This window comes from Seriola lalandi, unplaced genomic scaffold (genome assembly GCF_002814215.2).
Source record: "Seriola lalandi dorsalis isolate HSWRI2012SDOR001 ecotype SW California unplaced genomic scaffold, Sedor1 jcf7180002054572, whole genome shotgun sequence".
Lineage (NCBI taxonomy): Eukaryota > Metazoa > Chordata > Actinopteri > Carangiformes > Carangidae > Seriola > Seriola lalandi.
Window position 1 is genome coordinate 1,436,104 of NW_019525125.1, and position 25,135 is coordinate 1,461,238.

The following is a 25,135-nucleotide window of genomic DNA, read 5'->3' on the forward strand; positions in this document are numbered from 1 at the left end:
AGTCATTCAGCGGGGTCTTCCTCATTATCATAGCATTAATGCTACATATGAAACCACCATTAACAATGCAATAGGTTGTCTACCTCAATAAAGCACTTCCTCCTGGTCTCACATCCAGTTTGTACAACATGTACTTTTATTCTGCATGATGATTGTTAAGGTGTTATGTCTCCACCTAAAGGTAGCGTGGAGAACTGTGTTTGTGTGTGTGAGCCCCACATGACAAAATGCTGAACTGATAGGCAGGATAATCACATAAACACTCTGAGCAGCATTTTAATCAGAAACAATTATAGATCTCTGTCATCTTTAATGATACATTAGGTACAAGCAGATATGATTAGGCTTGTGAAATTAGTGAAATTCAAGGGTGATACTATATGTATCCAATTACACCCTCACATCTGTACAGTTTTTAATCAAAAATATCGGATTAAGTACAAATCACCATTAATTCAGCTGTGTATTATGCATAACAAGTTTTATTATTCAACTTGAACAATAATTTTACATAATTCTAGACAAATTTCTGTGCATCTGTACAAAATTGGATAAAAATATTAAATGTGAATAGGGGGAAAAAAACTACATGAATTGAGAAAGTTTTTCTTTCACTTTCTCTTCGATGTTTGCATGGTATTTCATTTGGGCAAGCAGTGCTTTGGCAGTTTGAAAGTCCCCTGATAATAAAAAAAAAAAGAAGAAAAAACAGTGAGAGTGCAAAAGGAAGTTCAATCAATGACTCACTCAGAGACTTAAAGGTAAGCTTCAGCATAGATTAGAAAAACAAACAAAAGGGATGAGTGGGAGGAACAGAAAATATTTCAGTGCAACATCTGAATACCTTTACGGAGGGCAGCGTCTGTTCGCTCCGTCAAGTCTGCCAGTTTCCCTGCAAGTGAAGGAGGAGACAAGTTCCAGCTCTGCACATGTTAACAAGACTTCATCAACAAGACTTTATCACTCGTAGAAATGCAAAAGCACACTCGCCTCTCAAGAGTTACTGCTTGATTTGCAGTGAAAAAACACAAAAACATTGGAAAAATCAAAGAGAAATATTGTGTTAACAAAGTTTGACGTGTGTGTCATCCAGCAGTTGACTTTAATCAATTATACTCTACAGACAAATATAGACAAGGATACTTTAGATCTGTCATTTATGCATCACTGATTACTGTTAGATTTTTAACCTTCAGCGCAATGTACATCAAAAGGTAATTATTCCCAAAAAGTATGCTATTTACGGTCTATTATGTTCCGCATTAGCCATTCGATGTTTAAGTTCTGCATTTTAATTCTGTATTTACCTTTCTAGCAGTTTTATTGTTAGTGGTAGGTTTGTTTGGTTGTACTGTAAACACATTCACCACTTGCTCTTCTGTTGCATTTCTGACAAAGTAGCTGCTCAAGGAGCGTTGTTGTCTGTACTGTAGCTGTTACCATGGTAACCACAGGTATCACCAAATAAACCAGAACTGCAATCTTTACAACTTTAACCCCTAAATTAAAGCATGTCTCCTCCGCATGCTCATGGTTATATATGCATGTATTGTTAATATTGTTTCATACATAATACAAAATATGAAATAGCTGATGTGTACGCACCAATTAACCGGGGACTTGTTCTTTTCCACCTGTCTGAAATTATCCTCATTAATTAGCTTCAACTTACTCAAGAAGACTTTGACTACATAAATTGAAAAGACATTCGTTTACCTTTGGTGTCTTGGGCGATCTTATTGGTTTCTTCTGGGGTCTGTGCTTCATCAAGTGCTTCATTGATCTCCATCAGCTCCATTAGAAACTCCGCATCAGCCCCGGAGTCGGTGCCTTCTTCTATACTCATCCCCTCCAGCTCCAGCTGAAACATAGGACGGTAGTTCATCAAACTCCACTGCTCCTTTAAAAGCATGTCACTACTCCTGAACGTCAGATGGTAAAGATGTCTGTCTTGAACAGGAGAGATCAGACAGACAGAGCTTGAAGTTATGAAAATAAACTGTTCATTATAAGCAGAGACTTCACACTCACCATGTAAAGACCGCGACTCAAAGGCTTATGCAGCGTCTTGTATGCTTTGTTCACAAGAGACGACTGGCTTTCTGAATACTCCTGTTCTTTCTGCAAAAGAAGGCTCTGTTGAGTTTTGCTTCTAATTATGACAAGTTCAGTCTGTATTCATTCCTTAAAAAAAAAGAAAAAAAAAAGGGGGGGGGAGAAAATCTGTACAATGGTGATTTTTGACTAAAATGCTTTGCATTTTGAATAACAAATATTCCACATTATCCAGAATTAGACATCAAAAGGCAATAAAATCTGAGGTATTTTTACACTTTACCATCCCAGTCTATACCACTGTCAATTTTCTAAACACCAAGTCGTTGGCGCTACTGTCAATTAGGTGTATGACATACAGCTTCTCTTTTGTAGTCGAGCAGTTTGGGACCCTTCAAGGGATGCAGGTGGAAGTTTGACACGACAGATGTGTTGAAACAAGACGGGAAGGAAAATATCTTGGAAATGGTTGGCAGATCTGAGTACATTTTGCAGCTATCAGGTCTGTCAGCGCTCGAGAAAATCAATAGTCTCGAGCTCTGGCCCATGGGCCCATCATGTGGAGCTGTTTCTCTAATAACAACCAGTGCAGTAGGTGGCTGCCTTGTAGCCTTGTATAAGTAATGAGTTTTCTATATATGATGAAGACCCCTGAGGCTGGAGGATGTCTAATTAAGAAAAAATGGCCAGAGGTGCTGATAAATAAAACACAGTAAGTACAATATTGGACAGGTTGTGTGTGAGGAAACAATTTAGGCAAGCTTTCCTCTCTCACACTCTGCTGAATATGAGTTTAGCTTTCATATCATATCCTGACAACATTGTGCATTGTGCTTTTCCACCCGAGTGTACAGAATTAATTACATGTGAAACAAAAGACCTCTGCTCCTCCTTGTATCCATAATACTTATTTTTCTTAAATACAGTTTCTTAAAATGATTCTTGATGGGGAAACTGGATGATGTGAAACTTTTGTCCACTGTTTACTACTTTGTAAAATAACCTATAAACACATTAAACTTTAAGCTGCAATAGATGCATCGTCTTATTTCTAAGTCTTATTTTTTTCTGTGACATTTTTAAAGCTGATCTAGTCAAGAATTTTATGTAAAATATGATCCTATTTTTCTCATCACCCTAACTGGACTTTCGGCTGAGTGCAATTTATCAAGTACCACAAATCAAATTTTCTATTTTTCTGCACAAAATTCAGGTTTTAGAGCGCTACACTTGTCTGCTTATAAAAATAGACAAATCAAAGTGAAGAGGAAGAGAGGAGCACATTTATTTCCTCAATCACAATGAGTTTCCTTTGCATTTTATTAATGATATTCTATGTCATTTCTTAAAGCAGCAGAGGCGGAAATATCCGCACTAGTATGGGTCAAGCTCCCAAAACACTGCATCCTACATTTCCCATAATGCATCTTAATAGCACATATCATTATGCCTTATTTGGTAGCAATTAGAAATTTCTACTACCCAGTCTGTAACACAGGCTTCTGTACTCTCATAGTCCAAGCTGAAATAACCCTGATGACATCACTATGACATAATCATAGCTCCTCCATCTCCACATTAGACATTATGCAACTGTTTTCACTGCACTCTTCACAATGTGAAACTGACCTTTACGCATAAAATTACACCCCTTTAAAGACACAGTTCACTTTATATTCCCCCTTTTTCTGCAAGCTGGAGTGACGTACAAGCAAAGCTGCTTTCTGCAGCTTTAAGACATTTCATTTTATGTTTACATAAAAGGGCTGAGGTAAGTGCAGTTCACGGTTATCCACCATATATTTGATGGGATCTGAAGTAATTCATTAATTAATCGATTAGTTGATCAACAGGAAAATTGATCGGCAACTATTTCAGTTGTTTTTCAAGCAAAACAGCCAAACATTCATGGTTTTGGCTTCTAAACTGATGAGAATTTTAAGTGGTTTGTTCATGGTAGTAAATTAACTATCTTTGGGTTTTGGGCTGTTGGCCATGTAAAACAAGCAATTTGAATACGTTTCCTTGGGCACTGGGAAATAACGGGCATTTTTTCCCACTTTCTGAACTTTTATAAACAAAATAATTAACTGATTAATCAAGAAAATAATTGGTATATGAATTAATAATGAAAGTAGTCATTAGCTGCTTCACTATAATTAACTTTGCTGGGTGGTTTGGGGTAGAATTTCTACTGCTTTCTTTTCCTCCTCTGCCCAAGTATGTTTTTAAGTCAAACATTGGATTTCAGTTTTAACTGCACAGTTTCTTTGGGACATGCGAGTCATAATTTCTCCCTGCACAACAGATCGATTGTAGCAAAAGTTATGAAATTTATTGATAGATGGAGGATGGAAAGGTCTCCATATGTCAAACTTTAATTTTCTCTTGCATAACCTTTACTGTTAAAATAAAAAGTTACAACATACAGTATTTTGTAATAGACCTTTTTCACAGTAGACAAGTAAAGATGTCAAGTATAATTAATAACATTAATAATGGTTTAGGGAAACCAGTTCCAGGGTCCTGCCATTGGTGCCTGCTGGCTTACAAGAAATTCCTACTGGGATAGTTATTAGAAATGAGCCACCATTGATGGCATTAAATAATCCTGTCAAAATATCGATCATACTATAAAATTTAAAACTATGCTATACTACTGTTTGTAGTCAGTCACTCTATTCCATTTTTTCTCATATAGGCAATAGCCTTTCATCTTCTCAGTGGTTTAGTTTTGATTCCTTAACCTTGTTTGCTTGATTGCATAATTTAGGATAAATTGCTCTGTGGGGGAAACACTTGACAACGTACTTTAACAAAGCCATCTTTCAATTTTGCACAGAATCATTTTCTTGGCCAAGACACAATGAATTATACTAACAACACAAAAATGCACAGTCAAGTGGCCTAATAGGGACAAAGGGTCAGACTCAGTTTCCTGTGTCCCACTGCTGCTAATAGATAGGAAAGCTTCCGCTGACTCATGAATCATCTCACTCAGCTGATTTCTGGTCAGATTCCCCTTTACACCCCTCTCCCCCTGCCTACCATAGATTTCTGGCTGAAGTTGTCAGGATGCAGAGACCTCTGGAGCTGCAAGTATCTTTTCTGCAGCTTTTTTGTGTCCAGTGCGAATGTGCAGTCACTGAAAAGAGGCAACACATGATAACATGAAATGTGTAGGTCACAGATTGAATGTATAAAATGTTTATGTGGATAACACAGTGGGTAATAATTAGGGAGACAAGACACTCACCAATCCATGATCTTGAAGTAAGATGCCCCTTCTTCAGGGGGCTGGACTGCATTACATGACACGCAGAAGAATGCTTGTGCTTTGTCAAGAGATTGTTTACAGTTCCAGCAGTTCTGTTTGATTTGGCCCGTACAATAACTCCTTGGTGAGTTGGCTTGTTTAGTTGAGTAAGTTAAACCTCTATCCTTCACTGGTGCTCTGCTGTTCACGTCGCAGTGCCATGTGTCCTTGTTGGGGAAGCTGGTAGACGTCCAGTGTGTTGAACATGTAACAGCTTTAAAAACAGAAACTCGGTTCGTCATCAGCCAGTTCGGGTGCAGTGCAGCCCGGGACGAGCACAGAATCCGCAAAGAGTTCAATGACAACATTTCTTGAATTAAAACACAATATCTAGTGCTGTTAAGCAGATAATCAAAATTTCGGATCCTCCTGTCAAAACATCAACATCTCTCTCCTTCTCTCTCTCTGTCCCAATGAAAGATACAGGAAGAAGAGTCTACTACTTGTGTTAAAAGCGCCACACTGCCACCCCTCGGCTGGGCGGTGTAAGCGGAGAACTGGGACCGTCTCGGAGGTGCTGGAAATAAAAACAACAGCTAGCAAGCTGAGCTGCTAGCAACAGCAAACACAGTTTGTTAGCAACTACTGATATAAATTAACGTTGGATTTGATCGCAGCACAACAAACATAGTAAGTTGAACACCTTAGCAGTTTTTAAAAAGCATGTTAGCCGTGTACCACCGTCATATAAACATCAGCTTTTGCTAGGATGTAAACTTTCGATGACAGAAAGAGCCGGTGGTCAGTATGTGTAGTCAGGCTAGCATACTAGCTAATAGCAGCCAAGCGTCGTTTGCTAACGTGTTTTTAACAGCAATATTTGTTCTTGTTTGTGGTCATTGCTGATAGGTAGCTTGCTGGCAGATACCAGTGCACTTCCACCAAGACAGTGTTTACAATTGTTTAACAATATAAAAGAGAAAACCACTCAGGTTTAACTTTCAGTTGAGAAGCTTGCTGAGCTACCTAGCTAGACGACAAAGACACACCACGCTAGTGTGACGAGCGGTGACTGATGGATAAAGGGTACCTCCATTTACATGGAAATTAACATAAGTATTTGACAACACAATATATCTAACAGCAATATATCACACACCCCTTAATAAAACACATATTGTTTATCATAGGGTATTGTTTACACATAACTCGTTTCACTTTATACGCATGCAGGTGACATTTCCATCTCTCAATGTATTTTTTCAGATCTTCTATTGAACCCCATGGCGATGAGTCGGGCAATGGTCCATGAAGAGTTTTGTATACACAAAGAGTGGCTGGTCCACCAGGGACATCACCGGGCACTGGAACACAGATAACACCTCCAAACTGGTGAGTAATGTATTGAGTGTGCTACAAAATCTACCTAATCCAGGCTTTTGCATTGGAATCTATGTACAGTCCATGATTAAAGTAGCTGTTCTGTGTACAAAAGTTTCTTTGAACCGTGGCCAGTCTAAAAGTATTCTTATTTGGCCAAGGGTCAAACTAGGCGTCTTGACTCCTCGCTTTAACAGTTTCCTAACAAAGTACAAGCTGTGATGAATGCCAGCTCTTGATTCTTGTTTGTGTATATGTAGGTGTGTGTTCAGGGGGCGGTGGTGGGGTGCAAAAGGTGACGGTAGATTATTCCAGAGAGACACTGGTTGGAGACAGCAGCTCCTATAAGATAAACAGGATCTCCTCCTGAAGGTCGAGGGAGGTGCTTCTCAAGGCCCCCACAGACAATACTCTGGGTATTATTAACGGAAATGGCTAAGAATAGAGAGCAGGGGAGCAAGGTGGCTCCTCTGGCGGTCGTGTTGTTTGGGTTAAACGAGCCAAAACGGAACATCATCTGTAGAAGAGTGACTTTCTTAAGCTTACATGCTGGGTGTGTCGCACTCGCACAAGGCTAAAGGGTTGATTTGGAGGGTTTTATCTGGCTCTAATGTACAGCAGCGGTAACAGAGTAGTTGTGGCTCACTCTTGACTGGTTATGTATGGAGTTATTTCATTTTACATTTTGGATTTGTAAGTAGAACCATTTTTCTATGTGCATTAACAGCATTTCTGTCTGTCCTTACACATAAAATATGTTGTTCAGGTGTGCTTTTTCTTAATTAAGTATATTTCCTACCAATAGTGGAGTAATAACTACTTGCTTACTGTGTGCCAGGTTTAGATTTGAGGTTACGTGGATACGTACGATTTCCTCCTAATTAAGGTCAGATGATATGGATAAAATCCTCAATCACATTGTATAGAATTTTATTTCACAATATCGTGCTGGAACATCTGGAACGTAAATTAAAGTCTTAATGAATTAAATGATCACACAGGAAAGTTTGGTTTGGGCTAATTCAGGTAATACCTGACAAATCAAGGCAATTTATTCCATTGATACAAAATTTATATAAAAATTCTATTTTTCCATGAAGCAAGCCAATCTTGTTCTGTTAATTCACTCGGACACGAAGACATGACACATGTACGCAGGCTGTAAACATAATAAATTATTTACAGCCTGCGTACATGTGTCAGGTCTTCGTGAGCACAACTCATTAATTTTATAGCTAGATCTAGTAGGGATTCAATTAAAATGCAGATATATTGACTTTATATCATCAGTGGCTGGTTTGCCACTTGGCTACAACATTTGAAATGCTATGTCCAGTATGACACCCCTTTGAAAGCAAGATTAATTGTGCCAGTTTAGCAGTGGGTAAATCAGTAACACGGTAGCCCTCCCAGTGAAGTCAATCAAGTAGTTATTTGTCACAACAATTAGGAATCTCTATTTCATTACTCCTGGCAGCCTTCAGACTAACTGTCTGGAATGATCTGATGTATGACCTTGTTAGTTATCATTGTAGTATTGATTTGTCAGCTTGGTGTTGTGTTGTGGCTGTTCAGGCATTGATGGGAAGGAGCATTTTGATTTCAACAACACTGTATATCACACCACTCTATTATGAGTATTTCCTCAAATCCTCTCTTTTTTTCCTTTTTTATTTTTTAATAAACAGATAAACCATGATCCCCATCACCGAGCTGCGATACTTTGTGGACACACAGCCAGCATACCGCATCCTGAAACCATGGTGGGATGTGTTCACCGACTACATCTCCATTGTTATGCTCATGATTTCTGTGTTTGGAGGGACACTACAGGTCACCCAGGACAAGATGATTTGCCTGCCCTGTAAATGGGTGGTCAATGAGACCTGCAAGAAGAACTTCAATTCCACCTTCTCCACATCATTGTTTTTGGAGCCCAAAGGGATTCAGTATGATCTCGACCGTCACCAGTACAACTATGTGGATGCTGTGTGCTATGAGAATAGATTGCACTGGTTTGCCAAGTATTTCCCCTACCTAGTGTTACTTCATACTCTTATTTTCCTAGCTTGCAGCAACTTTTGGTTTAAGTTTCCACGGACTAGTTCCAAACTAGAGCACTTTGTATCCATCTTGCTGAAATGCTTCGACTCTCCATGGACAACTAGGGCGCTGTCAGAGACCGTGGTCGAAGAGAGTGACCCAAAACCAATGAAAATGAACGGTTCAATGGACCACAAGGAGTCCGTTATCAGTGAGGATGTTGAAGCAAGTGTTCCTATGCTCCAAAGGACAAAGACGCGCTTTGAGCAGGGCATTGTAGATAGAACAGAGACTGGGGTTTTGGACAAAAAAGAGGGCGAACAGGCAAAAGCGCTGTTTGAGAAGGTGAAGAAATTCCGTATACATGTTGAAGAAGGAGACATCGTGTACAGACTGTACATCCGTCAGACTATTATCAAAGTCATAAAGTTTATTTTGATAATCTGCTACACAGGGTATTACGTGCACGATATTAAATTCAGTGTTGATTGTTCAGTCAATATAGAGAGTCTGACGGGCTACAGCGTGTACCGCTGTGCTCATCCGTTGGCTACACTTTTTAAAATTTTAGCCTGTTTTTACATTAGCTTGGTGGTGGTGTATGGTTTGATCTGCATGTACACACTTTGCTGGATGCTTCGGCGATCTTTAAAGAAATACTCCTTTGAGTCGATACGGGAAGAGAGCAGTTACAGTGACATACCTGATGTGAAGAATGACTTTGCATTCATGTTGCACATGATCGATCAGTATGACCCTCTGTACTCCAAACGCTTTGCTGTGTTTCTCTCAGAAGTGAGCGAGAACAAGCTGAGGCAGCTGAACCTCAACAATGAGTGGACACTGGACAAGCTCAGGCAGAGAATAACTAAGAACTCTCAGGAGAAGTTGGAGTTGCACCTTTTCATGCTAAGTGGCATTCCAGACACAGTGTTTGACCTGATGGAGCTGGAGGTGCTTAAACTGGAGCTCATCTCAGATGTCACCATCCCACCGATCATCGCCCAGCTGGTCAACCTGCGAGAGATGTGGCTGTATCACACACCAGCTAAAATCGAAGCTCCGGCTTTGGCTTTTTTGCGTGAAAACTTGAAGTCTCTGCACATCAAGTTCACCGACATCAAAGAGATTCCCCTATGGATCTACAGTTTGAAGAATCTGAGTGAGCTTCATCTGACAGGGAATCTCAGCGCTGAGAACAACCGTTACATCGTCATCGACGGGCTCCGAGAGCTCAAGAGGCTCAAAGTTCTTCGTCTGAAGAGCAATCTCACCAAGCTACCTCAGGTGGTGACTGATGTGGGCATGCACCTCCAGAAGCTTTCCATCAATAATGAAGGCACCAAGCTGATGGTGCTCAACAGCCTGAAGAAGATGGTGAACCTGACGGAACTGGAGCTCATTCGCTGTGATCTAGAGCGAATACCGCACTCAATCTTCAGTTTGCACAACTTGCAGGAGATTGACCTGAAGGACAACAACCTGAAGACCATTGAGGAGATCATTAGCTTCCAGCACCTTCATCGGCTGGTCTGCCTTAAGCTCTGGTACAACCAGATTGCATACATTCCCATTCAGATTGGCACACTGACTAACCTGGAGAAGCTCTACCTGAACAGAAACAAGATTGAGAAGATCCCCAGCCAATTGTTTTATTGCCGCAAGCTGCGCTTCCTGGACCTGAGCCATAACAACCTGACCTATATCCCAACAGACATTGGCTTCCTCCAGAATCTTCAGTACCTGGCAGTGACAGCCAACAGGGTGAGTACTGTAATATCACAGTTTTATAACCATTTCAATCTTTGTTGATTGTTTTTATCCATTGTGGTTTGTTTGCAACGTGTCTGCTAATGAAAATGTTAAAGTTATATAAATTATAATCCCTCTCCTTTTCTCTCCCTACACAATACCTGCCTTGAAATAAAGATTGAAAGTCTGCCTAATGAGCTGTTCCAGTGCAAGAAGCTTCGCACTTTGAACTTGGGGAACAATTGCCTGCAGTCTTTGCCGTCTCGCTTTGGAGAGCTAACTGGGTTGACACAGCTAGAGCTGAGAGGAAACCGTCTGGAATGTCTGCCCGTGGAGCTGGGCGAGTGCCGGCAGCTAAAGAGAACCGGTCTCGTGGTGGAGGAGGACCTCTTCAACACGCTGCCCACAGAGGTGAAGGAACAGTTGTGGAAAGTTGACAAAGAACAAGCTTAAACAGGTTTGTGAGTGAAAACAGATACTCACGAACTGTGCCCTGACACGGGAGGAATGCCCATACTTGCTGAAGCAGGCAGTAGATCTGCTGCAGTGTACTGCCAGTAAGGTTGGGTATCAAGAACCAGTGCCAGTTTGACAGAACCCAAATACTAATTCTGGTAGCTTTTGGTTGTTCTCATAGCTAACTGTCCGGTTAATTTTGTTTATTCCCCCATGAACAGTTCCTTAGGTCTTTCCACTGTAACACAGTAATGATGCTTTTTAGCAATAATTAAGCACTGCCATTGTGATTGGAAGTGTGTGTTTACACACGATGTAGCAAGGTGGTCTCTAAGACCTTTCTCTCCTGATTGCTGAGTATAGATAATAGTCAAACTGCTCACAGTTGCATCATAACATGCAAAGGAAAAAAAAAATCATGAAATCTGGAAGGTCGAGAGGCCGAAACTCTGTCTTTTATTTTGTTTGGAAAAGATTTAAGCTGATGTTCACTTAAAATATTTTACAAGTCATCTGATTATGTCACCAAATACCAATACCAATCACAAGCAAACTACACGGTCAAGCAATCCTTTAAGTTTTAGTCAGAAGAGTGGCTGTGGCCATGAAGGCTTTTAGCTCTTTACCTATTGTTCAGAACTGACCTGACACAAATTTGAACTGTGTTTCAGAGGGATGACAATGGCTTTCAAATACCTTCATGTGTGCTTTGTTTGAAAATGTTAAGAAAATCATGAGTGTATGACATGAAATCCAAAATCAGGGAGAACTAATGATGAATCATGTCAAGACAGGTTGTAGATTTTGAGATCCTCATGTCTGAGTAGGTGTTGTATAAGGTTAGAAGAAAAGGGTCATTGAGGACACTGTAAGAAATGCAAGTGCTGTAGAGAAGGAGAACCAGTTGTCTTTGGCTGGCCGGAGCTTTACATTTGCAGGCTAGGGATGTCACGAGGGCCGTTGATGCCAAAATTCTGATGTCACATGCCTTGGAGATGCGATTCTTCCGGGACTGACAAGAGTAGTATAACCCTACGAGAGTGCAAGACTGTCAAACTCGAAGAGGAGGGCAGGGTAAACAATAAAAACAACGCATGGAATGACAGCAGCATCTGTTTTACCAACACTACAAACATTAGCTTGTTAAGGCTAACGTAGCAACAGCTCATAAGGTGAGCTAAGTGCTCACAACATTAGTGTGCTACTGTCATTACTGTTCAAATACAACTCTGACTTTTAGACAAAACTGCTGCTTGCACTTTGACTCTATAGAGGTGTGTACATTTGTGTTAGCAAACTGTGTGAGCAGCCCCCGTTTTTTCAGATTTTTTTGCTGTGGTATCGACTTTTGTGGAATTTCATTGGTATTGGTACAGACTTCCAAATTTCTGGTATCAAGACATCCCTATGGCAGGATGAAGGGATTGATGGTCTCTTTCTGAGGAAAGATGTGTGCTGTGTTTGAGGAAGGGCAGTTACTGTACTGAATGCTACCCAGTGGACTAGCATAACAAAGCAACAACTCCCACACAGTTACATTATTGAGGCATCTTATCAGGAAGCGGATACCCAACCCTTACTGTCAGTAAACTAAGCAGTGGGAATTGAGCAAATCGTTTTCATAGTCATGCTGCATTCACAGTATTTGTTTGCAATGAATTGCACAAAACAAAATGAACAAATGTGGGGAAAATGCTGAAAAGGTTTTGAATGAGATGAGTCTTGTCTGCTTCATAAGAATTCAAATGAAGTCTGAGGATAACAGTGATGTTGAAATGTGTTTCAAATGTGGACAATATGTCTGACACTAACACAGACGCTTACCTGAAACACTAGATTGATTAATTACCCTTGCAACCACTGGTCTACATGTATGCCCTGATAGTTGAGTGTTACTGTCTGCAAACAACTTAAAGACCAGACATGCCCTCAAATCTGTGTCTGGGTGCCTGGCCTTGTGTTCTTTTCAGTTTATCATAACATTGTAATATGATGTTTCTACTTAATAGGGAAGCTATTCTGTTATTTTAATATAACTGAACTGCATTACTCAAATATTGTGCAATGTTCAGTGTAGATGTTCAGCCGTGCACAAGTTTACAGCCACCTTTGATGTGAGCTATCTTAATTGCTACATAATTCATTAAGGTGAGTTGAAGAATAATTTAGCAATTTAATCAGTTTATATATATATATAAAAATTTGAAAGAACAATGCAATAAGGTCCAAAATGGCCACTAATGAAACATCATTAAATCTAAAATTTTAGCCTTTTGCTTCAAAAAGCTCAAAGCTTTTAATAAACAAGCCACGTTCCACTTAATCAAAAGAAGAAATTAAATTAAGTCATTTCAGTGGCAAGAAAGATTAGGATACATTTTTGAAAAGAACCATGGATTTCAGGTCACTTGCCTTAACCTTAATTTACTCATTTTGTATTATGTCCTATTTCTGTTATTTTCGTTGTAGCATCTTTCATTCAAAACAAATGATCGTACTCTTGACTATGTTTTAATGCAGATAATTGTCTTTAAAGCACTAAGCTATCCAGGTCAAGATGGTAATGGACAGTTTTGCTGGTTTATATTTTGCTTTAATTGCTTTGTTTCATCACTTCCTGTGGACACTCAGTAAGTGATGATACTTGAAACCTATAATCAATTTGGGCAAATATTCATATAGTGTCTCAAATGGGATTAATGATTCTTTTCTGTTATAGCCTCACCTTGTCATTGGCTGTGCTAATTTTATTTTTACATAAAGGGTCTCCCCTAGTGCAGCTTTAACTTTCTTAACCAGTTTTGTTGTGCACTGCTGACATCTACCACAGAGAGTAAAAGTCTGAAGGAAATGAACATTATGATTGAAATTATCCAGTAAAAAATCTATCATTGTTATTTTGTAAAAGTGATTTGAGTTTAAAGATTAATTACTGAAGTGACAAGCTCATTTTGGGAAAATGAAAGTGGATTGTTTTTTAATTGTGTGATGGATTGGTTTTTTTGTGTGTTTGTTTTTGTGCCAGATACACTCATCTCATATGTTAACCTATCCCTGCCAGGGAAATAAAAACAGACACAATGCTAAAAATGATTCTCAAAGATTACAAAGTAATATCTTTTTATTTTGACTTACTGAATTAGATCAGTGAGATAGATAAAACTTTTGACTTGCCACCTTACAGCAAGCAGGTCCTGGGTTCATAGATTTTATCTTAGTTTCTCACAATTTTGACTTGCTGTCATATTTTGTCACAGTTTGATACATTTCTCATAGTTGTAGGAGATATTTTGAGAAGTTTTATTTATTTCTTCTTTTTTTGTTGGGTCTTGTCATGAATGGGCTTCCATACTTTTCAGGTCATCTAATTGTTTTCGTTTATTTCTCTGGCTTCAAAGTGTGATCATTTGTAGAGAAAAGTTGAATACTTTTTTGCCTTAGAGAGTCTTTTCTGCACTTGCATTTTGCCACAGTAAACAGCATGATGCTAAAAATGTGGAATTTAAGATCAATGCACAGCTCTGACACAGCACAACACACAACAGGGGTTCCTGTGTTTACTCTGAGATAAAATATCAGTTTATGTTTTAATAAACCTAACTGCAAGAAAAGTTGGACCGTAGCAATATACAGTACAATAACTGGGTTGAAAAGCATAGGAATAGTTGTGTACATTTATTTCAAGAACATGGTTAACTATCCTATATTGTGCAATATTGCCTTTATTTAAACTATGTAAAAGTTAGTAGTGATGTAGTTTTCTAATGTGCATGGGCATTCTTTTTGTCACATACATTTTACCAACGTGATGGTGAGAATTTCAAGTTAAGTAGATTAGAGGAGATTTTTGATTCTAGAGAATGCTTTTGCACTATGGCACCTCTCCCACAAGTTACATTTAGGTAAATGCAAGTAATGGTATACAACTTCAGTGTCTACAATGCATGTTTTCTGGTATAGGAAAGGTTCAAGTGAATGACTGCCAGCCATGAGATTAAAATGGTATTTGATTACTATTTTAAGTATTTAAGGAACTACACATAGAAAAAACAAATTCTCCTCATCCTTACCTTTAAGTCCCAACTGGAGCATTAAATGATATCCAGAATGCCTCAGCAATACACCACAGATTAAGACAATCAACCATCGTAATTAAAAGGTGACATCACAAATGTCAAATTTGAAGTCCTATAGTGAGCACTGCAAGTAAATGATCAGTACATTTAAAACTACTTTGTGTAGATTGCTGATAAAGTGGTATCAGTAAATAGATTAGATTTTTGTCTCACAGTCATGGTTAATCTTTTTGTTTTCTGTATCTTCCTTTCTTTTTTTTTCTTTTAATAAATTTGACTCATTTTATTTCATTTTCATTTTGACAGCTATTAGTATTATGATAGTACAACTAAATTTCTCAGGAAACCAGCTAGCACTCACATTCTTTTTTGAGTTGATTGCCTATTTTTTTATTACATCTGGTATTTTTATTTATTTAAACAGTTGTGATAACATTTTTATATGCATTTCTATAAATTCTTTTCTAGTTTGGTGTATTTAATATTGACTGCTGGTTTAAAACAAAATATGTTTGTGATTTTAAAGAAACCACTTGGTTTAACCTTGATTCTGTGTTTTTGTCAATGACCATGTATTAATTGAGTTGTGTCATGTCAGAATTGTTTAATTGTCATTGTGATTAGCACAGATGAGGTGTGTATGAGTGTGTGTATGTAGGTTTGCATAGTGGGACTGTCACCCCTTGGTGTCCTCTTAAAATGATTATTTTTGGGTACAAAATTGTTTTCAATGTTCCCTAACCCAGTTCCAGTCATCATAGGTGATGTTCAAATTTGGTTTTGTGTGGTATTTTCTTTTTTTTCTTTGCCAAAAGTTTTTCATTAAAAAGGAACTCATCAATGCAACAGTATTGATATGAATGATGTGGCAATAAGTGACTATTCTGTTTGAACATGTCTCATCCTCTCTTGTACACCATCCATTAGGGTAAAATGAAATAAAGTTTGTTGACCAAATTAGTATTGGTTTCCATTCAGCTTCTGCTTGGATGTTGTGAAACAGTTCTCTTAAATGATCATCTGCCCCGGTACCATGCAAGATACTGATCATTGAGATAGTCATTATGTTAATTCAGAAGATTTTAAGAAGTAACTTGTAAGTGCTCAGTCGTTTTGCTGAGGAGCATCGTACAGGGGACATGCCATTCGATGAACACTTTATGAATACAAAATTGTGTTATGTCTTGACAGTTTATTTGGGAATATGCACCATTAAGGCGCAGTCTCAGCTGATGTGATAAGGGCCTTATGGTGCATCATCCTTTACCACCTAATGTTGAGGCCCTATCTTTAAGTCGGCCCCTAAATCCAGTTGTAAGACCTGCATTATAAGTTTTGTGCTTATAATAATCAAATTAATCTAAAGGAAATCTGGTATTATTCTATCATGGAGGGTTTTGAAAAACGAATTTGTACATTAAATGTTCAAAAAGGAGGCTCAATCTAATTTGTAAGGTTTAAGGTTTGTCCTAACACCTCACCCATGTACTGTTCACTGCAAAGACTGTGAGGCTCACCATGCAGTTGCTCTGTCAAACCCTATATCTGCCCGTTTCCATTGAGCTGTAACTATTCATTAACGCCACAGGTCCACGATATATGTAAGTAGTTCACAGATTTACGCAGCACAATGTCAATAAAATGTGAAAATAAAAATCGGTTTTATTTTACCGCTTTGTGCCCATTCGAAATGACGGGAAATTCCTTGCGGAACCCTTCAACGCCGGGTAACTGGCCACAGACGGACATATTTCTCCGACACACTTGTTCGCAGACGCAGGGTTTGAAATGGTAAATTTCATTGTAGAAGTTTTCAGAAGATTGTTGTTAATACACAATTAAATAAAAAGTTCGATTTGTTATTAACTATTATTGTGGTTTAATACAGTTAATCCAGCTAGGAGCCGGTTAGCTAACTATGCTAATTTAGCGTCATAAGTTGTTTATGTTTGCTATCTGGGCAACAGGCTAAGCTAGACAGCCAACATTACTGAATGGCTATAAATTACTTTGCCTGTTAAAAGTGAACGTTTTAAGGATTTCATGGTGTTTTTTTCTCCTCTTGTAAATTTTCCAGGCTGTTACCCTTCACACAGATCTAGGAGAAATCAAAATTGAATTGTTCTGTGAGCGCACACCGAGAACATGCGAGGTGAGTTACATGTTTCATTTAATGTAAACCACATGGCTACACTTCACATTACTGTCGACTGTTTTACAATACAGAAGAACGTTCAATTGTTTGCACATTCAGTGAAGTTTGTATTTAAATGCAAGAAGCCTCCATATCACCCTCGCAACATCCATATCCTTCTGGGTTTGAACTACTAATAGTTTGGTGCTGTTTGGGAGAGTTTCAGAACTCAGGAGTTAATGTCTTTAAATTATTGCACTCTGGTTAAGGTGCCTTGTGATATTATTCACCAGTGCATGCATAGAGATCCAATATTATATTTTAACTAATGTAATTTTAATTTAATTAATAAAAACCGTGTTTTAAGAGTGGCCCTGTATAAGTCATAGTGCATCATGGTATGTCCCTTGTGATGATGTTTTACAGAACTTCCTTGCTTTGTGTGCCAGTGGGTTCTACAATGGTTGCAACTTCCACAGAAATATTAAAGGCTTCATGGTTCAAACTGGAGATCCTACGGGTAAAAGACTGCTCTTGTGTCTGATCAATACCTAAAATGTCAGAATTCACATTCTCACTGTTTGGATTTACTGTATTACAATTCAATTCTGCAGGCACAGGCAAAGGAGGAACAAGCATATGGGGCCGCAAATTTGAAGATGAGTTCAGTGAGCACTTAAAAGTGAGTATCTGACTAGTACCTCTGACTAGTTTTTACCTAAATAGTTTTAATTCAGGGGACGATAGTTTAATATTGTAACTTTTGTGTTGGTCTTTTGTCTGATTTCAGCACAATGTGAGAGGAGTGGTCTCAATGGCTAATAATGGCCCTAACACGAATGGCTCCCAGTTTTTCTTCACATATGCCAAACAGCCTCATCTGGACATGAAGTACACAGCATTTGGAAAGTACGTAACCTGTATACCAATAAGTGACTGTATGGTTATTTGAGATCAAAATAGTGGTAGGGATGTAAAATAGAGTGATGCAGTGAAAATAGTTTGGATTCTGACATAATAGTTATTAACTGATAAAAATTTGATTTACATAATACATCATATATAACTGAAGGGAATCCACAGGCCTTTTTGTATATGCATCTGCATTACTGATGTTCATTTCAGCTCACATTTCACTTTCTTCAACATGTAGGATTATTGATGGCCTGGAAACACTGGATGAACTGGAGAAACTGCCTGTCAATGAAAAGACGTTTCGACCACTGACTGAAACCCGGATAAAGGATGTCACCATTCATGCTAACCCTTTTGCTGGATAGCCGACTTGGCCTTTAAAATAACCATTACTCTGATTTTTTTTTTTCCCAACAAGCAAAGTGATACAATGTATGGTACTTTGCCAAAGTTAAAATAAGTAAATTGATGAGAAAGCCCCCAGACATCAACAATTGACAGGACACTGACAAACCCTGCGAAATGCTAAGTTGAATAAACAAGATTAAGTTTTTACACCACACTTTTCCGATAGATATGACCTAGAGTTTAGATGTCATTTTAGGTTGTTATTGTTTTGATAACCAAACACCTTAATCACTGATTTCACAATTATATGCAAAAGCCAGTGGTCTGATTTCAACAGTTTGTCGCAACATCTATGTTGACTTAATTTTAAGAAATGGTTTTTCTCCTTTAAAAGCATGTTGATATGTCACAGTCTTTATAATGAAGAAGTGCAACTTAATTTTAACTCATTCCTTTTCATGTTTTCACAATTGACACCATAAAAGGAAAAGACCTTTGTGGATGTTTTTTTTCTTAATAGACTGTAAATAAATTGCCAATGTTTTATAATAAATAAAGCTTTTGTAACTAACATTCATGTATAGTATGATTCAAAACATTAAGTACTTGCACAAAAAAAATGCAACAGAAAAGGTTGGAAGACGCGGTCATGGAGTGTCTAATACAGGAGTTGTTATATAAACTATAAAGTGATTACCTGACTCGTCAAATTACGTCATCAGTAGTGGACGAGGCAAAGTGTCACTGGCACAAGCAAGTTCATGCAAACTGCATACAAACCCCTCAGAAATGGCCTCAGACGATGCATATAAAGTGAGTTTACAGTCTTGCATGTGGTTTACCGTTTTTTCCGTGTATTTATTTCATCATTACTTCGAGTATGAACTGAATTACAGCTCATTAATTCATGGTGAGCTACTGTGTAGACACCTGATAGACATTTGCCGTTTCTATATGTATTTTAGGTGCACTCTCTGAAGGGGAAAGTGACCCTGATAACGGGAGCCAGCTCAGGTATTGGGGCAGGTACGAGCGTCCTCTTCGCCAAACTCGGAGCTCTGCTGGCTCTCAACGGCCGCGACGTGGAAAACCTCAGTAAAATAGCCAAACAATGCACCGACTGTGGAGCTGCCGAGGTACTGACTCATGCAACGTTAACGCTTAACTTGTGTTCATCAAACTTGACACTGTGCCAAGGTTTCGTTGACTGTAGTTCTTGGTGGAGCAGGAGAAGTCTCAATATACAAATAATACAGTTTGTCGTGACACCAGCCTCCAGTTGGAGACTTTTAAATCACCAGAACCTGATATATTAAGCTGATAAACTGGGGATATAGGTCAGAATGTGGCATAAATAGGCCTGCAATCAACGTCAACGAGCCCCAATGCATTGTGGGACGAGTACAAAGCATATTTTAAACCCGTATTTGTGAACAGTGAATAACAGTAAATTGGTTTATTGTCAAATTGGCCTATGCAGCATGGATGGAAAATAAATGAATACATATAGATGATATAAAATGGCAATTTGATGCTGTCATATATTTTAAAAAGATGTGTGGGTGTGCATTTACTGTGCAGCCTTTGCTTGTTCCCGGAGACCTGACTGATGAGGAAACGGTAAAGAAGTCAGTGGAGCAGACTGTCGCTCACTTCGGCCGGCTGGACGTCCTGGTTAACAGCGCAGGTATCCTGGCCATGGGCAGCATCGAGACGACAAACCTGGCCCAGTATGACAAGGTCATGAATATCAATGTGAGGTAGGACATCATAACATCATGGAGACACATTAGTGCTGAGTGTACAGTGGCAGGGATGTGTCGGATGATAATTAAGCAACGTTTGCCGTTTTGTATCCGCAGGATTTGTGTATATTGTTGACTGAATCTAGATATGACTACTTTCCTTTTGAAGTGGAAGTTTTTAGTAGATATAATTGCATTTATCACAGAGTTATATTCAGTTGTGCTGTAAACAAAGCAGAGCATTCAAAGCAAATTCCAGTTTAGGAGTAAAAAAAGCGTGTTGAGCCCACCTGCAGATCTTCTATAGAGCACATCAGGCCAAGTTGTCATAAATCCTAAGGAACGTCAGAACAGTGGCACCATTCACCAGCTACATGATCTAAATAGAACAGTATCAATGTGGGTGTAGTTGTGATATTGCTGCTATTGTACTTGTGAAGATCCATCACAGATCTTAGGATGTAATTGTCACTTACAGTCTCAAGAGATATATAGTACACAGCATAAATGAGTGCACCCCCTCTGAACATAATGGCATTTTTTTTCCTAAATGATCAACATTCCAATTCATAAGGTGAATATATATATATATATAAAAAAATAGAAAGATATGTCATCCATTTCTAATAAATAAATAAATAAGGCAGCTTTGCTTAAATGTAGGGTTGCAAAGAGGAGTACACCCTTGTATTATTTTAGAGCTTAGTATGTCCTCCCTTACTTGTAAGAACTGCACCGACCCTTCTTGGTGTCGAGTGTACAAGTTCACAGCATATTGTCCTGTCTATCCTGTTCCACTCCTGGAGGATGCCTTGATGTTTGAGGGGGGAGTGCTGCTCCACTTGTCTCCTCAAAATTCCCCACAGTGGTTCAGTAGGGTTGAGGTCTGGTGACATTTGGCTACTGCAGCACTTTCACCTTGTTCTTCCTCAAGAATGCATCAGTGGCCTTGGAAGAAGGTTTAGGGGCATCGTCCTGTTGGAAAAAGTGCCCATCGAGCGCGGAGAGAGGGTCGCATCTTCTCTTTCAGGATTTTGCAGTAAATCTGTGAATTCATGATGCCATCAATGAAGTACAACTCCCCAACACCTTCAGCACTCACATATCCCCCATATAAGAACTTTACCACCGCCATACTTCACTGTTGGAACCATGCACTTCTCTCTGTACTCCTCCCCTTTTGCGAGGCCATACATTTCGGATGCCATCACATCCCAAAAGATTGACTTTGGTCTCATCAGACCAGAGTATAGATTCCCAAAAGTCTCCACCTTTGTCAATATGGGCCTTGGCAAAGGCTAAACGGGCTTTCTTGTACTTTGGCTTCAGCAGTGGCTTCCTGCGTGCATGACGGTCTGGCACTTTTGTGTGGGGTGCGTCTTACTGTGTGAGATGAAAGTAACGTTCACAGTCATTTAGCTTACCATAGCTTTTGCCAGGTCTGAGGCACTTGCTTGCCGATTCTCTTGCACTTTTCTCAACAAAACTCGCTCATCCTGAGGTGAAAGCTTACAATGACAGCCAGGACGTTTCCATCCTTTTTGAATTTCTGTATCACTTTTGCAACTGTGTTCTGACTTAATAACAATAATTTGTTAATCCTCTTGAACCCTAACCCTTTTCTGTGCAATGAAATAATTCTGTTTCTCAAGTCTCCAGACAATTCTCTCATGTGGTGCCATTGTTGTCGGCATTAAGTCTGAGAGCAATTCAGTGGGTTAGGTGCTGCTTTAATTGTCAACTAGTTACACCTGTTTGAGTGGGTTGATTCAGCAGACTCACCTGGTGAGTCTGGTGCCCTTAACAAGCACCATAAAACATCCTATTAAGTTTTATTTTGTAACTTTCAGGAGGGTGTACTAATTTTTGCAACATATATCATTGGTAACTGATGTATTGAATTATGCACTACTGTAGGAAGTATGTTCCTTAACCTTTGTTTCATATTCCAGATCTGTGTACCATCTGACTCAACTTTGTGTGCCCCACTTGATCAAGACCAAAGGCTGTGTCGTCAATGTGTCCAGTGTCAATGGACAGAGATCAGTAAGTTTTATGCAGCTGGACAACAGTTTCCAACAGGACCGTCCACATCTTTATTTATCATGAAGCATCTTTGAGAACTGTGATTTTCCTCTCTGTAGTTCCCCGGTGTGCTGGCCTATTGCATGTCCAAGTCTGCCATTGACCAGTTCACACGCTGTATAGCACTTGGTGAGTTGGGCCATTTTCGCCTTGTTTGTTCGGCATTGTAAAAGTTCACAGTGACACATGAGCACAGGTGACCACGTGACTGCTTTTAATTTCAGAGCTGGCAGAAAAGCAAGTCAGAGTGAACTCAGTCTGGTACGTGCAATGATCGTTTTAAGTTCACTTTCAGATTCTTGCCTATTCTCATTTTATTTCACATGCCATTTCTTATGCAGATTGTCTGAAATTGAATTTAAAATTTAGCATTTCTGTTTTACTGGATTTTACATTTGTGCTTTTATCTCCTCAGCCCGGGTGTGATCATCACAGATGTCCACAAGAGAGCAGGACTGGATGAGGAGCAGTACGCTCAGGTAACACATCATGACATGACATTACTGCATCTTGCCCATTCAACTTAATTATACTGTCCTAATTATACTGTGAAGTCATCCCAAACTTAGCCCTGATGTTATGTTGCGAGCAAATAAATCTGAACATACCAAAGAATTAAACTTTTATCTGCAGAAAATGATAAAAAACGAATTATATGTATCCCCCATCCTTGTGTCGTCTTTTTCACCACCAGTTCCTTGCAAAGTGTAAGACGACCCACGCCCTCGGTCGACCAGGTGAGGTGGAGGAAGTGGCCCACAGCATCGCCTTCCTGGCATCCGACGCTGCCAGCTTCATTACTGGAGTCAACCTACCTATTGATGGAGGTCGCCATGCCATGTGCCCAAGATAAGACCGTGTATTTTAATATACAGCAGTCTGTTAATATAGTGCTTTCAAACTCTATAAAGTCTGTCCGTGTTTTTGTGCAGTCGACTGAATCGCCCTATTTCCACAAAACTTAGACAGAGGAGAAAAGTTTTGTAGAAAAAAGAAAACATTGCTTCAAGGACACAATTTTTCTCCATGTTGTTTACAATGGTAGTAACTGTCAGGACTTGACGGTTTCCAGGTGTGAAATGAAGAGAAGGAAGCTAAAATGGCACTGTCACAAGTAGGCAGTTTAAATGCATTTTATTATCTCGCTTTGCTATGAAGTTTTCTTTGATGAATAAACAAAACAAATTGAAAGCTGCTTATCAACAAAGGTTTCACACATTTATTGAATTACCTGTTAAGTCATTAGACTTCATTCACACAGCATAAAATGTCTGTACAGACCAAACACTGCAAGCTCATGTACTGTGGTAGTTTAATGTTCTGTATTGTAAGAAATCCTCTGAGTTTATAGATTGGTGGGACCAACCATTATCGCTGCACAATTTAGTGACAAATGCATAAACAGTAAATAAAAAGGCTGGTAATGTCCTGATTGTCCAGGACAGTTTAATTATAAAACCTCATACAGACTGTAGATTCGTTAAAGCTCCAAATGACCAAAAATGTGCTAAAACATGACTTTGATGCCTGGTTTTGAACTGGAAAGCTAATCAGAATTTAAATAATATTTAAATAGAATCCACCGTTGATAATAAAAGTTGCATAATTATACATTTTAACAAATAAAAAAACTTAACTTATAGTGTCAGACTCGTACAAAGAATATTGAAAATGTTAAAATACTACCTTGAAAATATAATTTAATGAATTTGGCCTGCGTGTTTACAATCTTCCCTTTTTTCGTAAAGCACAGACGTCGCTTTGCCGAGTGCTGACGAGAGTTTATCAACTGTTGTGTCAACTGTTGCAGCACCAGGTGTCACCTCTGTCATCCCAGATTAGATCAGGTTACGAATTGTTTGCTGTGAGATGAGAGGTGCAGTACGAGGTAGCATCTGGACACACTTTTTTCTCGGTTCACACTATGGAAACCTTGGCTCCACCTTAACATGGAAAGTACCACACAGCAGTTGTTTGTGTGAAGATATCTGTAGAAATGTGGGGTCCCTCAGCACTGGACAGTTAGAGGCTCAAGAAGACTTACCTGGCGGCAGCATGCCTGTGTGTCTGAGGCACACTATATACCTGAATGAGTGATATGATGTTGATACTGTATATGCCTAAAGGCTGTGGAACAATAACTATTGCACTTTATATTACAATATACAGTACATATACATGTATAAATAATACTTTAACATTAAAATACGAATTATTGCATTTGCAGGTGTAACTGTTCCATATTTCTGTACAGATCTCTTGAAAAACTTTTTAGGTTCTTGCAAAATCGGGTATCAGACCGTGAAGAAAATATGATACAACATGGTCTGAGAGATGACAGAAATGAGACGTTGATATTACTTCCAAAAGGGGCGTTCAGATCTTGTATCACACAAACAAGTCTCTGAAAAAGGAGCTTATTATTGTTTTCCATAGGCTGATTAGTGCCAGAAGTCTTATCTCTGCATTTCCAATGGGCCGTCTTTCTCTGGTGCCCCCTCCGGTTTCTGCAGTCCAAGCATATTTTGTAGAGAGAAAATTGGGGGGGGTCCTGAAGGACCAGTCTCCCCCATCCACCTTCCCCCAATGCAGTCACTCCTTTAAGGAGTATTCCTGGCCCCCTCCACAGGGCCCTATAAGAAGCACACGGGTCCCACCTCGAGGTGAAAGCGTGCGCCAGGTGCTGTTGTTGGTAGGTTGTACACATCCACTATGGGGAGTAAGTTCGGGTCCTGGGACTGGAAGATGAAGTGGGTCTGATGCCATCGGCCATCTTTGATCTGAAAGTGAAGGGTGCATTATGTCACATGTTGTGATGATGAGGAAGACAAAATGTCAAAGAGTCAGTTCTCTCACTTTGCTCAAGTGGCATCTATCTGTAAAGATAGTT

General features: G+C 39.1%; 5 protein-coding genes across 7 annotated transcripts in view; 3 read left to right on the plus strand and 2 right to left on the minus strand.

The window, feature by feature from the left end:
- Positions 1-464: 464 nt before the first annotated feature.
- hscb (HscB mitochondrial iron-sulfur cluster cochaperone) lies at positions 465-5,800 on the minus strand. The gene is made up of 6 exons (XM_023417115.2): positions 5,312-5,800; positions 5,104-5,200; positions 2,032-2,121; positions 1,717-1,861; positions 845-892; positions 465-680 (listed from the first exon to the last, which is right to left on the minus strand). The coding sequence occupies exons 1-6, from the start codon at positions 5,677-5,679 to the stop codon at positions 586-588; spliced, it is 843 nt and encodes a 280-aa protein (XP_023272883.1). The 5' UTR covers positions 5,680-5,800; the 3' UTR covers positions 465-585.
- Positions 5,801-5,860: 60 nt separating this feature from the next.
- On the plus strand, positions 5,861-15,975 carry lrrc8ab (leucine rich repeat containing 8 VRAC subunit Ab). Of its 2 annotated transcripts, XM_023417114.2 has the most exons (4): positions 5,861-6,001; positions 6,578-6,703; positions 8,380-10,498; positions 10,664-15,975. In XM_023417114.2, exons 3-4 carry the CDS (start codon positions 8,387-8,389, stop codon positions 10,937-10,939), a joined length of 2,388 nt encoding a protein of 795 aa, XP_023272882.1. In that variant the 5' UTR covers positions 5,861-6,001; positions 6,578-6,703; positions 8,380-8,386; the 3' UTR covers positions 10,940-15,975. The 2 variants fall into 2 exon arrangements, with proteins under 2 accessions (XP_023272882.1, XP_087033002.1); XM_087176876.1 differs by lacking the exons at positions 5,861-6,001; positions 6,578-6,703 and adding an exon at positions 7,249-7,384.
- Positions 15,976-16,766: 791 nt separating this feature from the next.
- Positions 16,767-18,986, plus strand: ppil3 (peptidylprolyl isomerase (cyclophilin)-like 3). Its single transcript, XM_023417168.1, has 6 exons — positions 16,767-16,809; positions 17,096-17,170; positions 17,579-17,672; positions 17,767-17,834; positions 17,943-18,061; positions 18,306-18,986. The coding sequence occupies exons 1-6, from the start codon at positions 16,807-16,809 to the stop codon at positions 18,430-18,432; spliced, it is 486 nt and encodes a 161-aa protein (XP_023272936.1). The 5' UTR covers positions 16,767-16,806; the 3' UTR covers positions 18,433-18,986.
- Positions 18,987-19,129: 143 nt separating this feature from the next.
- Positions 19,130-23,155, plus strand: LOC111663062 (uncharacterized). The gene is made up of 8 exons (XM_023417113.2): positions 19,130-19,228; positions 19,381-19,551; positions 19,997-20,175; positions 22,113-22,206; positions 22,305-22,374; positions 22,470-22,506; positions 22,661-22,724; positions 22,940-23,155. The coding sequence occupies exons 1-8, from the start codon at positions 19,205-19,207 to the stop codon at positions 23,096-23,098; spliced, it is 798 nt and encodes a 265-aa protein (XP_023272881.1). The 5' UTR covers positions 19,130-19,204; the 3' UTR covers positions 23,099-23,155.
- Positions 23,156-23,364: 209 nt separating this feature from the next.
- col27a1b (collagen, type XXVII, alpha 1b) overlaps positions 23,365-25,135 on the minus strand; it is a 64,332-nt gene continuing 62,561 nt past the window's right edge. For both annotated transcript variants that reach the window (XM_087176877.1, XM_023417112.2), the window contains exon 61: positions 23,365-25,025. In XM_087176877.1, the coding sequence (XP_087033003.1) occupies positions 24,879-25,025 (147 nt within the window). In that variant the 3' untranslated portion in view covers positions 23,365-24,878. The remainder of the gene's footprint in view (positions 25,026-25,135) is intronic.

Bases quoted from the DNA above. Each gene is read 5' to 3' on its own strand.
- hscb (XM_023417115.2), bottom strand. From the start codon at position 5,679: ATGTTGTCATTGAACTCTTTGCGGATTCTGTGCTCGTCCCGGGCTGCA. The intron at 5,201-5,311 runs GTGAGTGTCTTG...GCCTCTTTTCAG, and splicing joins TACTTCAAGATCATGGATTG to TGACTGCACATTCGCACTGG. The intron at 681-844 runs GTATTCAGATGT...TTTTATTATCAG, and splicing joins AGACGCTGCCCTCCGTAAAG to GGGACTTTCAAACTGCCAAA.
- lrrc8ab (XM_023417114.2), top strand. From the start codon at position 8,387: ATGATCCCCATCACCGAGCTGCGATACTTTGTGGACACACAGCCAGCA. The intron at 10,499-10,663 runs GTGAGTACTGTA...CTTGAAATAAAG, and splicing joins TGGCAGTGACAGCCAACAGG to ATTGAAAGTCTGCCTAATGA.
- ppil3 (XM_023417168.1), top strand. The intron at 17,171-17,578 runs GTGAGTTACATG...GATGTTTTACAG, and splicing joins GCACACCGAGAACATGCGAG to AACTTCCTTGCTTTGTGTGC. The intron at 18,062-18,305 runs GTACGTAACCTG...TTCAACATGTAG, and splicing joins AAGTACACAGCATTTGGAAA to GATTATTGATGGCCTGGAAA.
- LOC111663062 (XM_023417113.2), top strand. From the start codon at position 19,205: ATGGCCTCAGACGATGCATATAAA. The intron at 19,552-19,996 runs GTACTGACTCAT...TTTACTGTGCAG, and splicing joins CCGACTGTGGAGCTGCCGAG to CCTTTGCTTGTTCCCGGAGA. The intron at 22,725-22,939 runs GTAACACATCAT...TTTCACCACCAG, and splicing joins ATGAGGAGCAGTACGCTCAG to TTCCTTGCAAAGTGTAAGAC.